An 18,716-nucleotide genomic window follows, 5' to 3' on the forward strand; every position below is an offset into this window, starting at 1 on the left:
TTAAGGCCTATTATTAAGGTTTGGTTGTAGGCCTCTGTTGCTATTGAACCGCCCCGCTAAGCGGCACTCTTGAATGAAGAGTTTACTATATATCTATCGCATATTTATTCAAAATAACAGATACAACACTATAAAAGTCAAGCTATTCCGGAACCAAACTTTATATTCTATTATAATATATATTTTTTATAACAGAAATTCGCTATAACAATCAAAAATATCCGGAACAAACGAGTCTATTATAGAGAGGTTTGACTGTAGTCACTAATATTATAAATCTTACAAGTGATACAAAGGTCAGAAGGAGAAGGAGCTGGTAATTAGAGTAAAAATGCAATAAAATTAAAAACTTTTATAATATATGAGATTCAAATCGGTCAACGTGGAGTCAAGCATCTCTTAAACGGCGATTTAGAACTCTGCCGTCGACAATACCCACAACCTGGCAATTTTCTGCAATCAAAATTAATTTCACAACGGTCCCAGCAACGTTGAGTATATGTAAGACTATTTGGTAGCAGAATCTTTTCAATAAACTCTACTTCAAAAGGTATGTCTGGCAAAGCCATTGCTGGAGTGTTTGGGGACGAAAAAGAATGAACTGCATTATAACAAGAGTTTAAGTTATATATTGTCGACAGTATAAATAAATATTTATACTAATTTACAAGGACTAAAAAATGATGAAGTTACTGACCTGTTAGTACCAGAGAAAACAAAACAAGAAAGAGATCTTGTGAGATAGGCACATTTTAGTCATGTTAATTTAGTCATGTTAACAAGAGTTTGGAGTGGGAGCTGATTGTGAGAAGATGATCTAATTAATTGTCTGAGTGGATTTTCTTGATTGATGAAAGGACATATATAACGCCTCTTAAAGTTGTAAAAATATAAAAATATATCTTCCTAAAAACCTTTACTATTCACTGGTAGTAGGGGTGTCAATGGTTCAGACGGATGTCAATGGTTCGGTTCGGCCGGTTATTTTATATAATATGTATCATATCAATTTTTCGGTTATTCTATTATTTATAACCAAAATTAGATTTTTTAAAACCGTCTCAATCATGTAAGTTTCTCTTCGGTATCGATGCAGTTCGGTTAATTTTCGGTAATTTTTTTAAATGTCATATAAAAGACACCAGTAGAAGTACAATGTAAGGACTTAGCAAAACTCTCTAGACATTTTTACAGTTTAAAAGGTTAATTAAGAAAATATGAAAGATGACTAGAGTATAGATCCATCAACTATTCTACAACAGCGTAAAAGAAACTAAGCAAAAACAAAGAAAATATAAGAGGGTGTTTGGATTGGCTTTTAAGATGGTCAAATCAGCTTTTAAACTCTTTTAAGTTTTTTTAGTGTTTGGCAAAGCTATTAAGTTCTTAAAATAAGTTAAAAACTGCTTAAAATTAGCCAAAAGTAATAAGCTAAGGAACCCCAACTTATGTTTTTTTGGCTTAAAAGCTATTTGTGCTAAAAATTTACTTTTTTAAGCCAATCCAAACGGGCTATAAATCACACGAGTGGAAAGATATTAACCAAGTTGAGATTCAAGAATAAAATCTATAGAAGATTAAATATTCAAAAAGATAAATCTAAATCGTACAAAAGAAACATATTCAATACATTATAGGTTGCTACGCATAATCGCTACAATACCTTGTTTCTTGCTAGTGAATATGCTGGAAATAATTTAGTTTCAATAGAAGTAGCATAATAGGTTTGAGAATTAGGATTTTGAGTTTAATTAATTGTTGGCTTATAACTGTTTCATAATTCCAAGGCCCAAGAACAAATTTAATACTTTATTATTTTTTAAACTTAATATATAAATATATTTTTCAGGTTGTAAATTTATTCGGTACGATTCGGTATTTTTCGGTTTATTTTCATAAATTAAAAATTCTACCCTAATTATCGATACGATTATAGATTTATATAAAAACCTACTATTTTTTTAAAAGAAACCTAAAAATCGGTTCGGTTCGGTACGGTACGAGTCAGTCGATTTAGTCGATTTTAAATATCAGTTGGCACCCCTAACTGCTAATGTCCTTACAATATCGTATCTTTATTTGTTATATAACTTTAAAAGTCAATCTTCTTAGGTGATTCTGTCGGCGGCAAATGGGCGGGTCGGGACGGGCTGGATATAGACGGATCGGAAATGAGTAATGCAAAAAAGATAAATTAGTTGACCCGACCCATATTTAATACAGATAGAAAATTAGTTTTTCGGTAGATAATATGAATATTCATATTATCAATGACTTCTTAAATATGATCAGTTTTGAGAAAATTCTTAGGACACATTTGGCCATAAAAAAAGATTCATTTTTTTGAAAAAATTTCAGTTTTTTTCGAAATCAGTATTTGACCATTAAAATTTCAAATTTTACTTGAAGTTGAATCTCCAGAATTTGAAAAACTCCAAAAAACTATTTTTCAAAATTTTCATTTCAAAGCACTCACAAAAATTCAAAAATAACTCTAAATTGTATTCATGTTGAAAAAAATCATTTTTTTAGAAATTTTATAGTTTTTATGTCCAAACGTCACTTAGTCTCCCAAACTTGAGAAACCCCCAATTTGAGTCATTACAAATATAAAAGTTAAACCCATTTGTTATTCATTTTTTAAGTGAATAATATGAGTCTTATCCATATTTGATCAATTTTTAAAAATTTATTATCCAACATATTTTTTAGTGAATGTAATATCGATAAATAACTATTTTTCTTATCTATTTTGCCACTACTAGCCGTGCTTCCCTGGTAAAACCGCCACTAAAATAAAATATAATCGATCAAAGAAAAACCGCCGTTAAAATAATTTATTTTAGGACTGTCTCTACGCAAGTGCCAAAAGCACTTTCAATTCTCTGACTGTAGGGCATAGACGGTCTTTCACTTGAGCAACTAGTGCATGTTATATTCAACAAAATATTCTGCTATAATAATATTTTACCAAACAATTAATTCTTAATTATTAAAATGATGATTCATCCATGGCTGCTTTATATATTAGCAGCCGGAGAGAGAATGCACATGGGACACTAGCAATAGATAATATAGTTTTAAGAAAAATAATTTTTATATTTAAGATTTTTTTAAAAACCTATATATGTGTGGGCTTTTATCAAACCAAGAAAATGCACTCATACAATTAGCTCTTCATTCAAATAAACTTGGATGGGGCGGCTAACAACTAGGGCTAGTCGTTTATATATTATTTACTCGGAGCTTTTGGCTATTTTAATATATATTAGGAAATTTATTTTTTAGTATTAATTAACAATTAAAACGATCATATTAAATTTAATTTGTTTATTGAAAATATAACCAATACTCCTATATTTTTTTTCTCCAATGACAATTATGAAAAAAATAATAATTTATTCTTGATATCTGGAAAATCAAATATTATAGACTATAAGAAAAATATCAAAAAAAAATATAGACGATAGCAACCACATAGAAAGCGAAAGTGCACAGTATGGGACACTAGCAGTGGAAACTATAAAATATATATATATTTGTCTAAACAACTTTAAAAGCCTATATATACGTGGCCTTTCATCAATCAAGAAAATCCTCACACAATTTATTAGCTCTTCTTCTCACAAAAATCAGCAACTCAAAACTCTGTTAACATGGCTAAAAAATGCCTATCTCACAAACTCTCTTTCTTTTTTGTTGTTCTCCTTCTGACACTGACTGGTATGCAACTTCAATATCCTTTAATCTCTTTGTAAAATATTAATTATATATCTCTACTTATATTAATTAGTTTGATTTATCATGTTAATGCAGTTGATTCATTTTGGTCCTCAAACACTCAAGTGATGGCTTTGCGAAACTTACCTTTAGAAGTAGAGATGATTAAGCAGATTCTAATCCCAGATATTATCCGCCGAAAGAAAACTTGTCGAGAAAAATGCGTAACAAATGCTGATTGCGTAGCATGGTGTTCGCAATGTCGATTTTCTGGTCCTAAGTCGAAGCATAAGTTATGTTTGGTTTGGAAATAACTAGCTTGAATCTCATATGATAAACGTATTTTTATCTGCTCCTTTTGAGCTTGTGTCATTAGTAAGTGTGTACGATATAGTACAATTGACTATTTACCGTTCCAAATAAATATTTGATGGACATCAACTCCTAAATTAGAAAATAGTCGTAGGTCTTACTATTTGTGATCTACATGATCACATGTATGACTATGTAAAACTAATATTAATGATATGTTCTTTTGTATTTTCTTTACTTTATTTCTCATTGTTGAATTCTATTTGTTTCGCTTATATAGTAATTATTGGTTAATTTTCCATACCTTTATTTCTTGTTGGACGTTGTTATTCAATTCAAAATTTCAAATAGAGCAAACTTTGAAAACACTTAGGGTGTGTTTGGTATGCAATTTTTTCATGTTTGGTTGGCTTAAATGTTTTGGAAAATATTTTCTTTATGAACTCATTTTTTCTCAAATTGGAAGAAAATATTTTTCTTATCAAGAGAACGGAAAACAATTTTTAAAACTCCTTCTCAATCTTCCTAACTCTCTCTCACCCACCCTCCTAACCTCACCCCCTCTCTCCAAATTTTTTTTATTTTTGTTTTAAATTTTAATTTTTTTTTTTGTTACCACCCACCCTAAACCCCCGCAAAAAAAAAATTTACTTTTTTTTTAATTTTAATTTTTTTTTTTTTTTTCTGTATCACCCACCCCATCCCACCACCCACCTTACTACCCCACCCCGCACAACAAAAAGTTTTTTTTTTTACCTTTTTTTTTGTAATTTTTTAATTTCTGTTTTTTTTTTCTGCACCACCCACCCCTCCCCCACCCCCAACCTGCACAATTTTTTTATTTTTTTTTTGTAATTTTAAATTTCTATTTTTTTGTTATTCTGCACACCCCATCCTCTACTTCCGGGAATTTTTTTTTTTTTTATATATATTTTCAGTTTTAGTTTTTTCATCTTTCAAAATTTTATAAATTTTAAAGTTATGAGTTCGGGGGTTTTTGCGGTTTCGAAAGTTTAGCGGTTTAAAAGTTTTATGAAATTTGTGGGTTCGAAAGGTTGTTGGTTCGAAAGTTTATGACTTCATGTTTATTGTATCTGAATTAATACTATTGAGAAGTTATTTTTCCTTAATTTGCGTACCAAACATCGAAAAATGAATAAGATTACTATTTGTTTTTCACGGAAAATATTTTTTGTTATACCAAACACACCCTTATTCTATGGTTTGATAGAGTAGTTCTTCGGCAGTTTTCCACTCCTTTTATCTCGGAAAAATTAGAAATAGCCAGATTCACAACTGATAATTGAAAAATAGTCACAGTTTTAAAAGTAATCGATATTTAGTCAATGTAAAGATAAAATTTTAACAAAAATACTCTTAAAAATCCGAAAACGTTTCAGTATAATATGCCGGAGTTCGAATTTGTTACATATGAGATCCAGCATAATGTGTTGGATTTCCAACATAATATGCTAGAAGTTTATATGCAGGAGCGTCCATCATATTATGTTGGAACTTTAAATAGTGGCTAGTTTTCAGTGACTTTACAAACATTAACTATTTTTTAATTATCAGTCCTAAAACTGGTTAGCCCGTGGTATTTTCACTTTTATATCTTGTTGGACTTTTTTTCGTTCACTTCAAATAGAGCAAAATTAACCATGTTTCAAACTTCAAAGGGGTCCTCAAACCTGTCTCAAACAGTGACTAAGTTTTGCTATTATAGGGTGTGTTTGGTCAAACGAAAAGACTTTTATATTCAGAAAAATTATGTGAGTAATTGGTATTTTTTGATAAATTCAGAATGGTAATTAAGCTTTTTTCCAGCATTGGCTATGATCTCCACACGATCATCTCGCCATACACCCACATGCCACATACAATCACTGCTCTCTAACCTTTTCCGGCCATTTTCCCAACACAAATAAAATTTTGAGACTACAAAATATTAATTACTTCCTCCTTCCCAACTTATATAGGAGAATTTGACTTGACAAATTTATGATTTAAATAAATCATAAAAATTTGCATGGATATAAATTGTCTTACTGAGGTAAAACGAAAAGTTAAAGTTACAAAAATATAGATTTTTTTTAGAATTGACTTTAAAAAAAAAAAGTATCACATAAATTGAGACACGGGAAATAATAATTAAAAAAAAGGTGTCACATTGATTTGGTTATTACTATAATTCATGGATGATGGATTCCTCATGGTTCGAAATAATATTACAGTTCACCATTATTAATTCTCGACTTCCACAATAAACATGAAATACAAAAACAGAGTCAATTTAAAGTTATTATAGTTTATTGATTCATGTTCTATGCAAAATAGTTGATAAACCTCTTTTAAAACACTCCCTTAACTGGGCAGAAAGATCACCTACAGTAAAAGGAATGGAAAATTAACCAAACTCTATATATGTGAATGAAAATAGAGTTCAATGAGAAATAAAGGAAAGGAAAGGAAATACAAATAATACACTCAACATTAACACATATTTTATATTACTTGTGATGGATCATGAAATATCAGTAGCTAAACCTTAGACTATCTGCCGTAGTGATGTTGGGAATATTAGTGTATGTTTCGATATTATTTTAGTTGCAATTTTACCGCTCTTTAGTTGTATTTTATATATGAATATGTCCAATATTGTTTAATTATGAAGATTATGCTAATTAATTATTTTATATTTAATGAATTAGGACAAATATGGATTGAAATGGCAAAATATGATAAGTAATTGGAGGAGTTGGTGAGCATCAGGTGAAGTTTGGCAATTGAGATATTTGAAAGGATTAAATTTTGTTTGCAAAGACTCCAAAGTAATAGACAAGACTTGAAGAAAATAAAGAAAGAGGAGGAGATTACATGGCCAAAGTCAAAGGAAGCGTGAAAAGCAAGAGTTAGGCACCTTAGTACTATCAAAAATGAAGAAAACTTGAATAGACTCACATAATTGCTTAAATTAAAAATAGTAAACAGATATATGATATATGTATAATTTATATATAGTATGTGTTTTTTAATTAGAAGCGGACACTACTAGAAATTCGAAAAAATCCAACCGAAGCATACCGGCCAACGTTGGTCGATCAACAAAAGCGACCAAAAAACCGTTCAAAGCGGACGGAAACTACCAAAAATATATTTTATATTTTTTTTAAAATAACATACCGATCGAGATGGGTCGGTATATTGGTCAAATATTTGACCGCAATGATCAGACTTGCTTAGTCAAAGCACTTTTTTGATTACCGACCAACATCGGTGGGTAATATGGACCCACAGTTTTAAATTTTAATAATTATATTATTATTTAAAATATTTTAAAAAATTTATAGTTAAATTTACCTACCAAGGTCGGTCGGTTATTACAGGAGAAGATTTTACCGACCAACTTTGGTCGGTAGCTGTAATTTCTGGAATATAACCGACCAACTTCGGTCATTTCATAGGTCAAACATGGTCAAACTTTTGAATCACATTAAAATTTACTATCTAAATAATATAAATATAATCCATTAATACTTTATTTTGTAATACAAATAATGAATGCACTAACATATACTATAACAAGCTATATATAGTTAAAGTAGTACAACGAAGTGTACATATCTAAGAACACGAAGTGCTAGGGCCATATGGCCGGGTATATAATAGAATAATATTGGTTTACCAATTCATCAATTGATCAATTTTTCGTACGTAGTAATGTATACGATTGATCATCAATTACAATATAATGTATGTGTGTGTGTGAAATGACTCATACACTTAATTATAACTTAGAAAATTAACTTAGATAGATGAATACAAAAGGTAAAACGTCTTGACCGATATTTATTAATCTATGTGATTTGTAATTAGTTATAAAATAAATGAATATATAAGACGAAATGTGAAATTCGAATAAAATAAATGTCTCATATATACCTTGATTTTTTATTATGAGTGATTAATTATATATATGTGTGAATAAAATATATGATTATAATTTATTAAAAATAATTAGTTAATATAATTATTTATAATTATTTATTAGTAAATATATATGTGAATAAAATATATGCTTATAGTTTATAATTTTTTTAAAGTTTATAATATTTTAAAAAATAATAACACAAAATAATTAATTTAGTTTTTTTTTAAAAAAATAACCGACCGAAGTCGGTCGGTTAACTGTGGCCAAACACAGTTAGCGATCACTTAAGTATACCGACTGACTTTACCGACCGAAGTCGGTCGGTATCTTTTAATTTCATATCTAAATTACGGGTTTCCCCCTCATTTCTCTTTTTCTCCACTCCAATTTTTCTAACACTCGCTCTCTTTTCCCTCACACCCACAGCCCACTTCCCCCACTCCTTCTCTTTTTCCCTCTCACACATCCCATTCCCCACTCCTCCATGCCACCCCAAGTCGCCGTTGGACCCTCCGTTGCCGCTGCTACTGCTAGTGCGCCGCCACTGCCGCCCCTCCTCCTCCACCTCCTAAAAATTCTAGGTTTGAATTAGAACTTATATATTTTTTTTGTATAAATTTAAAGTTTTGTTAATTAGTTATGATTTAGTTAATTAGTATTTAAATTGATTGTTTAACTATGCATTTTATTGAAATCTAGGGTTTAGGTCTTGTTATAATTGAATTGAATTGAATTGATTACATATGGTATAAATTGAATGTTTAAGTTTGTATTGACTTGAATAGTTTAGTTAGGAATTGAATGTTTAACTTTGAATTGAATTGAGTTTTAAGGATTTGTTCTTATGAATTGAACTTTTAGGGTATGAATTGAATTTTTAGGGGTAAGTGTTAAACTTTTTGGATAGAGCTTATGTTTTGTGAGGTTAATTGAATTATTTAGGATATTAATTGAATAGGTTAGGGTATGGGTTGAACTTTTAGGATATGAATTGACCTTTTAGGGGTAATGGTTGAACTTTTTGGATATGAATTAAACTTTCAGTAATTAGGTGCCCTTGTGTCAAGTGTGATTGTGTGAAGTTTAAAAAACCGGAGGAAGTTAAGCTTCATCTTTATAGGAAGGGGTTTATAGAGAATTACTTTGTGTGGATTAATCATGGAGAGATCGATGGTAGCCGTGAAATATTTCATAACATGATTGCTGGTGAAAGTAGTAGGTCGGTGGAGAATAAAAATCAAGATTCTAGAATTCATGATATGGTTGCAGATGCTTTTGGGATGCAGTTCGGGGGTGAGCCTAATGTAAATGTTGAACAAACTCCTAATGATGAAAATATTTTTATGAACAGTTAGAGGAAGCTAGTCGTCCATTACATGAAGGAACTCCGCACTTTGAGCTGTCTATTGCGGTTAGATTATTAGGTATCAAATCTGATTGGAATATTTCTCAAGCGGCCATGGACTCTATTACCTTATTAGTGAACTAGTTGACCCAAATATCAACTTACTAGTAATTTCTATAAGGCAGATAGATTGATTTCTAAGTTAGGACTTTTGTCAATGAGAATTGATTGTTGTGAAGATGGTTGCATGTTATATTATAAAGATGATGCAAATTTAGAAAGTTGTAAATTCTGTGAAAAATCTTGTTTCAAGAGGCTTTCCATCGGGAATATGGTTATTGTGAAGGCGATGCATTATTTGCCTCTTATACCTAGGTTAAAGAGGTTATATGCGTCGATGAGTTCTGCTCCTCATATGAAATTCAAATATGTGAGGACGAGGAATTCTCGGACGAGGAACAATACGTCGAAGAGGATTTAAAAGTTGGTTTTTTAAAGCACTCTCGTGTTATAACCAGTTTCTTATATGTTTCAATCTAAATGTGTATTATATTATATAGATGGCAGGTGATAAGTGGTGATTTTGACTACTTATTAGCATTTTTTTGCTTTTATTTTTATCCGAAAGTATTAATTTATGTTCCCGAAACTAATAAAATTGTACAAATTGCAGGAATGTTGGAAGTTTGGTCTCCCATGATGAATTCCGACTCAAAAAAGAGTGTTCCGTATCAAAAGGCAATAAAGGGAGCAGAACTAAAGAAGAGCGGTCTGCAGAAGGATTTATGCGGCCGCAGAAGAAAGTGCGGACCGCAGAATTTCATCTGCGGCCGCAGATCAAGAGAAAGGGCCCAGCAAGAATTTGGCCAATGTGCAAACCGCACATGAATTATGCGGCAGCAGAACAGGGTTTGCGCTGACAAATGATTCAAAGTTCAGAGAGTATTCAAAAGACCAAGTCCCGAAGCCTTGCTGAAGTGCGGCCGCAGAAGATGCTTCACAGCCATAATCCAGAATTATGCGGCTGCAGAATCCAAAATTTTGCAACTGAAGAAATCTGTAGACCGCACATGAAATTGTGCAGCCGAAAAACCTCCTAAAGGGCATTTTTATCAGCGAATTTTAGTTCATTATAAATAAACGAGTTTCACATTTTAGGTCAAAGTTTTGAAGTTTGAGCTGCTGTTGCCGTTACATTTTGCCATTTTAGGAAGTTTGTGACTATTTTAGTGTTTAAACATCATAATTTATTATTTTAATCTTAGATTATGGGTTTAATTAGCATTTTTCTTTATTTTCTTCAATTCTCACTATGAGTAGCTAGATTCTTACTAAGGTTGTGACCCAACCCTTGTATGTAAACCTTATGGGTATTAAATTTAATGTTTGTTTATGGTTGTTGATTATTTAGCTTAGTTTATGCTTTAATTTTAGAATTAATAGTTGCAAACATTGATTCATACCTTTTTGACTTAGTCTCTACTTGAAAAAGAGGGACCTAGTCTAGAATAACTTGGCTAACAAGGAATTGTGCTAATTGAGGGTTTGATTAGCCTACTTAAAGGGTTCAAACTAGAGATAGCGAGAACCCGACTTGAGCTCATATCAACTATTTTATTTGATACTCATTTGGACTTGAGAAAGCCAAATTGGGCAAAATCACTCCTTGACCGAGAGGTATTAAGTGGGTAATGTAGAGTTGAGAGTTATAATATACCCCAATCAACAAAATAAGTATTAACGTATTTAAGCCATTAGGCGAACACCTAGGTTATTGTCATATCCCTAGGCCTTTTATCTATTTCAAAAAATACCAAAAACAATCATTCGCTTCTAGTTTCTTTTTTTAGCTTATAGTTGCTAGAGTAAACTTATAATTAGAAATCAAAACCTTTTGTGGAAGTGAAATTTAGTTATTCATTTCTGTTTCGTTAAGTGTATACTCCTAACACCCCTAGTAACTCCCTGTGAAAATCGACTCCGACTCTTGTTAGGTACTATTCTTCCAATAACCGTTTCCACTCACTATTGAGTGTGGATTGGACGTGGATCAACATGCAAGGGTCAAGGTAACAATGAACCTACTAGTTCTCGGGGGTCGAGAAAAGGCTAGGAAGGGAAAGAGGAGGATAGAATCTAGGGATAATACTACACCCTTATTTCTACCCTCTTCAGAGATGCCTATGTCTTATCCTCCACCACACGGCTATATTGAGCTGCCACATCATCACGAGGCCTATACCTTCATCCATACATCGGGTCTTCCATCATAGGGCCATAGGACTATACATCCGACATACAGTCCAGCTGCCTCACAGCCACGTATATCGCAACCATCTGCATCATAGCCACGTAGATCGTAGCCATCTGCATCATAGACATGTGGATCGAATCCCTACACATCAAAGCCACATAGATCACAACCATCCATATCACAGCCATATGGGTCATAGCCATCAGTATCACAACCACATGGATCACATCCAGCTATGTCGTAATCACAGGGATCGCAGCCATCTTTATCATCGACTCCATCTATTTTAGGACTTTGCCTGTGAGACCGTAGCTCTGAGCCCCCATCTACACCGTCTACACATGCCTCTAATACACTTGCTGAGGATGATGATCCAGGGGTAGTGCATTGTGATCGCTATGGCAGGATCATCATAGTCCCTGAAGGTAACGAGTAAGAGTTATTTGTTATTTTTGCGTTTATAATATTTTCATATGTTTTTATTGTTAAATTAGAGGTTCAGGCCAGGTAAGCAGACTACGAAGATAATCACCAATGCGATCAAAAAGTTTTATGATGGTCCCTATGCGACTTGGAGTGATTTTCCATACTCGCTGAAGGAGCAAATTTTCAACTAGTTTAAGGTATAAATGTTCTTTTAAACAGTTTAATAATTTATATTTATGATGTTTTCATCTAATATTTAACTTTTGAAATGCAGAGTAAGTGTGTATGGGAAGACTGCTATAGCGAGAAAGTGGCTGTAAATTTTTATCTTAAAGCCCGCAAGAGATTGACGGATCATTTCTCGGATGGTAGAAAGAAGAACAAGAGGCCTGACTGGTGTCTGCAGCATTTATGGGATAATTGTTTAAGGCAATGGCAGACCGAGCAATTCTTACAAAAGAGCGAACTAGGGAAGAAAGCTCGCTCATCCGAGAAGGGAGGCTCCTTGCACACTGGGGGTGCTATCAACATATGGACAATAAGAAAAAGGTTCGTAATTGCTTAAAGTATTACGTCTTTACTTTTCTAAGTATATTAATTCTATTTATTAATCAAATTAATTTGTTTCCAGGAAAAGAAGTCCAATGCACCATAATGAGCTATTCAAGAAGACACATATTTTAAAGAAGAAGAAAAAGGGGGATGCAGATAGGTAGGTCGAGGACCGGGCAAAGACTACATATGTAAGCTTTTAATTTTTCTTAAGTGTTATAATTTACTTTTATAATATTTTTTATATACTAGTTTAATTTAAAATAACATAGGGTCGCTACCAAAGTAACGCGGAGGACTTCATTCGTAGTCAGCCAGCTGATAAATCGGACGAGCCAACCCAACCTTCAAACGAGGATGTTGAAAGAATATGGTTGGAGGTTGTTGGCGGTCCAAAAAGGGGAAGCTATACGGGCTTCCTGAGAAAATATTTCATCGCTATAAGTGTGGCATGCAAGGAATAAGGACTTCCTCACACAGAGAGACACTTAATAGGGAGAGCCTCTCGGCTATGCAGGAGACAGTGACAAGGCTTACGTCCGATCTAGAAGCGGCCAAGGAAAGAGAAAGGTTTAGAGATGTTCAATTCCTTGGTATGCAAGCTCAGATCATAACTCTCCTTTCTACTGGAGCTTTTCCGTTGCCCCGATCTCGTGAGTCCTCGCTAGAAACTCGACCTCCACGTGATCGTTCCAGGAATTGCTTAAAGTATTACGTCTTTACTTTTCTAAGTATATTAATTATATTTATTAATCAAATTAATTTGTTTCCAGGAAAAGAAGTCCAATGCACCATAATGAGCTATTCAAGAAGACGCATATTTTAAAGAAGAAGAAAGAGGGGGATGCAGATAGATGGGTCGAGGACCGGGAAAAGACTACATATGTAAGCTTTCAATTTTTCTTAAGTGTTATAATTTACTTTTATAATATTTTTTATATACTAATTTAATTTAAAATAACATAGGGTCGCTACCAAAGTAACGCGGAGGACTTCATTCGTAGTCAGCCAGCTGATAAATCGGACGAGCCAACCCAACCTTCGAACGAGGATGTTGAAAGAATATGGTTGGAGGTTGTTGGCGGTCTAAAAAAGGGAAGCTATACGGGCTTCCTGAGAAAAAATTTCATCGCTATAAGTGTGACATGCAAGGAATAAGGACTTCCTCACACAGAGAGACACTTAATAGGGAGAGACTCTCAGCTATGCATGAGACAGTGACAAGGCTTACGTCCGATCTAGAAGCGGCCAAGGAAAGAGAAAGGCTTACAGATGTTCAATTCCTTGGTATGCAAGCTCAGATCATAACTCTCATTTTTACTGGAGCTTTTCCGTTGCCCCGATCTCGTGAGTCCTCACTAGAGACTCGACCTCCACGTGATTGTTCCTCCCGTCCTCCCCGTGATCGTTCTTCCGGTCCTCCACAAGACCGTTCTCTATACCGTCTTGTAGATGAAAGTTCATCAGATAGTGATGATGTTGTAGAAAATACCCGTTGACAAATACTTTGATATACTTTGAACTAGACTAATAGAACTAGTTTTGAATTAAATTGAATAATTTTGAACTTGTTGTACTTACTTAGTTTTTGCTTTGTTTTGAATTGTGATGTTTAATTGAACTTTGTTAGTGTTAAAGTATTATTTGGATGTTTGGCTGGATTTGTGGTGAATTAGGAGTTGTTTGTGGAGAATTGAGGGTTATTTGATGTGAATTTAGGGTTATTTGGTGTGAATTGGGGGTATTGGTATACTATTTTTATTTGGCAGATGGTGTAGCTACCAAAACATGCATTTTCTGCCAAAATTAATCCCAGAAAACCGACCGATCTTGACCGGTAACTAATAAAAAAAATTTAAATTGCAAAATACCAACCAATGTTGGTCGGTTGATGCACATTGAATTCTCAGAAATTCAACATTACCAACCAACTTTGGTCGGTAAGTTGGCTGCCATGTCCAGATTAACGACCAATGTCGATTGGTATTATTAAATTTTAATTATTTATATAAAAAAAAAAATTCTAGTACCGACCAACGTTGGCCGGTATATAAAATATTATAGATTAATTTATTTTTCATTACCGACCAAAGTTGGTCGGTAAATAAAATTATTAAATTTAGAACACCGATCAACGTTGCTCGGTAAAATTAAATTATTAAAATAACATTCCGACCAATATTGATCGGTAATTCAAATAAATTATCAGATGGTCGTGTAGAGCATACCGACAGAAGTTGGTCGGTAATTTCCGACCGACTTTGGTCGGTATGCTCTACCGACCTTCAAAATACTGACCACACGTAAATGGTCTCGTTTTGGACAGTTATTGGCCATTACCGACCGATTTTGGTACGTTTTTCAAACGGTTTTACGCGAATTTTTAGTAGTGGGAGTCTTGGAGCAACTTTAAAGTTATCTTTGTATGACTTATAAGTCACTGGTTCAAGCCGTGGAATAAACCACTAATAGTTGCATCAGGGTACGTTGCTTATTGAGTATTATATGAAGGACTGTTTCAACAAATTTTATTTTAATTTGAAAAAGTCTTTGGGGCTTACGCCTCACTACAAAAATGTGCCCCGAACGCCCCGGCTTTACGCCCCGAATTGTTGGGCGTACGTCTCTTGAGACTTTCACCCCACACCATCACCTCTGGACATTTTTAGCGCGCCTCGCTCCAGGGCTCGCCCCAATAACGCCTTTTAAAACACTGTCCACTAGCGACCTAATGTTTTAAAGAAGTAACTTGCTAAAAGCGCCTACTAACTTGCTAAAAATTATAAAATCGACCCAAACTTTCCACCATGTATAAATCGGCCCAAAATTCTACTCAAATGTTTAATATATCTACACACCAAAAAAGGACCAAAAAAGTACGTCGCTGCCTGTATGGGCGACCTACCGTTAACCAAAAAATATAACTTACTAAAGGTGCCCACTAATAACTTGCAAGTTTCAAAATTCTTTTCCCAAAATATGTTTGTTTATAAATTTTATTCAAGTTTTGACAGATTTTAAAAATAAAGTTTTCAAATCTCAAAATTAGCTCTAGACCTAATTTTTGCCCAAAATATTACTGTTGAATTTTTGTAATAATTTTAAAAATTACCCTAAACTTTTGTATTTTATAAAAAAAAACTCACCATCTTTTATGAATTAATTAATCCACCAGCTAATTACTATTATTTTATTTTGGACTGATGAATTTAGTAATATTATTATAATTTGACGAATTATAGTGGCTAATAATTGTGTTATTAGCAGTTGATATTAAAATATCAGGTTATGATTTTAGGATAGTGTATTATTTAATTCATTATAAAAATAATAATTTTATGCGAAACTTATCTATGTTCAGCACTATGGTTTGTGATAATGATAATGAATGACATTCGATGAAGGTTATGCATACACAGGATTAACAAGTTTGTTTGTTTGGAATTGTTAGGTATTTTTTATAGTTTTTAAAATTTACGGGTACACGTCACATTTTTTTTTTAAAAGTGAAATATATTTTGAAAAATTATGTCCAAACAAATTTTCATCTTCAAACCAAACTTCATTCAATTCAGATTTTTTAAAATAATTTTAGAAATCTATAGCCAAATATTAGCTAAAATTCTATTCAAATATTTAAAATCTCCACACACCAAAAAAAAAAAAAAGGAAAAAGTAGGTTGCGCTGTATAGGCGGCCTACTGAAAAAAATAATTTGCTAAAAATGCCCCCTAACTTACTAAAAATGTTATACCACCCAACTTGCTAAAAGACTAGAGATGTATGGAAATTCATGTTGAGGAATTAGTAATATCTTCACTTATATACAACAACAATAACAACAACAACCCAATATAATCCACTAGTAAGATTTGGGAAGGGTAGTGTGTACACAGACCTTACCCCTACCCTGAGGTAGAAAGATTGTTTCCGATAGACTCTCGGCTCTCTCCCTCCAAGAACTCTTCACCTTACTCTTGGGGTGACTCGAACTCACAACCTATTGATTGAAAGTAGTGGGATGGAGCAACCTACTCTTGTCATCTTATAAAGACAAAAAATGGCGCCACTTTAATCAACGTGTGGGATATAAAATTTTGTAAGTTTTATGCATTTAGGATATAGTACAAGTCACTAATAGGGTGTTAAAGCTGTGAATTTGCCTCATAGCTTACTTCTCTTCTTCCTCTCAAAATTGTTCCGGGAGAAATTCAAATTTTGCAAGATATGTATTGCTTTAGCTCCTATTTGGATATAGATTCCCGTTCAAATTTATAAAAAAAAATATTAATCATTCATGAAATTTAATTAGTTTTTAAAAAAGATTTGAAGAAAAATTTTCTAAGTTCCAAAAACTGATTTGGACCAATTTTTACATGAAAAATTTAATTTCGCAAAACTTTAATATTTTTTCAACTAAAATATATGTTCAAATATAATTTCGACTTCCAAAAATTATTTTTCAATACAATTTCAAAAGCTTATTTTTTATGATTTCAACCATATCTATAATCAAAAGCTTATTTTTTATGATTTCAACCATATCTATAATTAAACGCTAGCTTAGACTTTGTAAAATTTTAAAGGAATTCTACGCAAAGCTATACAGCAAAATAGTTGGGACATAAACTAGTCTATTTTTGCTAACATCAGTATGATTTATGATTTGAGTAATTAACTATTGTATCACATACACCGCATGCAAGCTACAGGAAATAAAGTAAAAACAAACAGATCAAGCCGGTAATTATAATCAGATTAAGACCATAGCAAGTTTACAAAACATTATTAACTAATACTACTGTCTTTATCATGAGCAGGAAAAGGTAAAAAGTGAATTAATTCTTTCTTTTCCTCCCAAGGTTTTATCACCAATTCAGCATCAAACGTTTTCGGAATTCCCGAGGAAACAATTGCGGAGATTTTAAGGTAATATTTGATCCCAGAAACAACCTGTGTTTCTGCCTCTAAAACCTCAGCAAAGCTCAAAAACTCAATATTGTCCTCTTGCAATATCTGTTTGTACTTCCTCAAACTCCGATTGTACTCTTCTACACAGTATTTTCCCAAGTCTTGAATTTTTTTGTTTGTTTTTACATCCTTGATTGGAGTTCTTCCCCCAACTTTTCGTCCAAGAACATTTGATGGGGTTGAAGAAAATGTTGCTATTATGAAGAGAGTGGAGAGAAGGGAAATGATTTTTGTGAATTTCGTCATATTTTGATGATTGAAATTTGATGTGCTTATATTTTGGAGAAGGGGGTCAGTGGAAGGATTTATATAGGGTTTTACATAGTGGTAGAGAGATGTTAGCTTCTATAAAACTTTTTGTGTATACACAATAACTTTTTAAGAAAATATTACTTTCCGTTTTAGTTTATGTGATAACGTTCGATTATACGAAATTTAATAAAGAATGAAAGAATTTTGTAATCTAAGACAAGATTTGTATAAAAATAAAAAATAAAAAATAAAAAATTTAAAATTAAATTATTTTTGACTATTCAAAAATATTACGTTTTAATAGATTAAAAAATATTTATACTTAAATTGAGATGGAAGGAGCAATAATTTAAACGTACAATAAGCCCTGTTGAAAATAATACAAAATAAATATTCTTTCAGTTTCATTTTATGTTATCTTTCTTTTAGAATATTATCAATAATACATGCTTTTATATAGCTAAATGTAGAATTAAGAATCATAAGATCTAAATGTACCTTTATGATGTCTCATCTATTTTGTTTAAATTTTCAAAGCCAGATAAACATTATCATATCATATATAAAATATAAAAAGAGAAGCCATGTTATATTAAAACCTGAAAATAAATAGTTTTGTTTTTTAATTCAAACTTATATACATATCGATAACAGTAGGACCAACATTGCAGGGAGGGACACGTAATGAAATGAAAGGGATGGTGGCAACACCTACGGGATGCCGCGTTCTCTGATACACTGGGAAAGAAGACAAACAATCTGCGTTATTGTTTTGTTTGTTTGTTAGTAGGTCACTAGATAATCTTGAAAGAGGATAATGTTAAACCAATCAAAAGGAAATTACCAATATATGTTACATACATTTTCTGTCTTTTCGTTAAGATTACATTTAGTTTGAAAGGACAAAAATAAAAGCACAGTATATATATATATATATATAAACCCGTAAATAC

The 18,716-nt window shown here is 32.4% G+C and overlaps 1 protein-coding gene and 2 long non-coding RNA genes across 3 annotated transcripts; 1 reads left to right on the forward strand and 2 right to left on the reverse strand.

The window, feature by feature from the left end:
• Positions 1 to 218: 218 nt before the first annotated feature.
• On the reverse strand, positions 219 to 981 carry LOC104091289 (uncharacterized). Its single transcript, XR_685108.4, has 2 exons — positions 698 to 981; positions 219 to 601 (listed from the first exon to the last, which is right to left on the reverse strand). It is a non-coding gene; the product is annotated as an uncharacterized lncRNA (long non-coding RNA).
• A 2,215-nt stretch (positions 982 to 3,196) lies between these two features.
• On the forward strand, positions 3,197 to 4,269 carry LOC104091290 (uncharacterized). The gene is made up of 2 exons (XR_685109.4): positions 3,197 to 3,723; positions 3,817 to 4,269. It is a non-coding gene; the product is annotated as an uncharacterized lncRNA (long non-coding RNA).
• Positions 4,270 to 17,328: 13,059 nt separating this feature from the next.
• LOC104085838 (cysteine proteinase inhibitor B-like) lies at positions 17,329 to 17,757 on the reverse strand. The gene has a single exon (XM_009589984.4). It carries the CDS (start codon positions 17,755 to 17,757, stop codon positions 17,329 to 17,331), a length of 429 nt encoding a protein of 142 aa, XP_009588279.1.
• Positions 17,758 to 18,716: the final 959 nt, after the last annotated feature.

Source organism: Nicotiana tomentosiformis, chromosome 12, assembly GCF_000390325.3.
Source record: "Nicotiana tomentosiformis chromosome 12, ASM39032v3, whole genome shotgun sequence".
In the NCBI taxonomy this organism is placed as follows: Eukaryota; Viridiplantae; Streptophyta; class Magnoliopsida; order Solanales; family Solanaceae; genus Nicotiana; species Nicotiana tomentosiformis.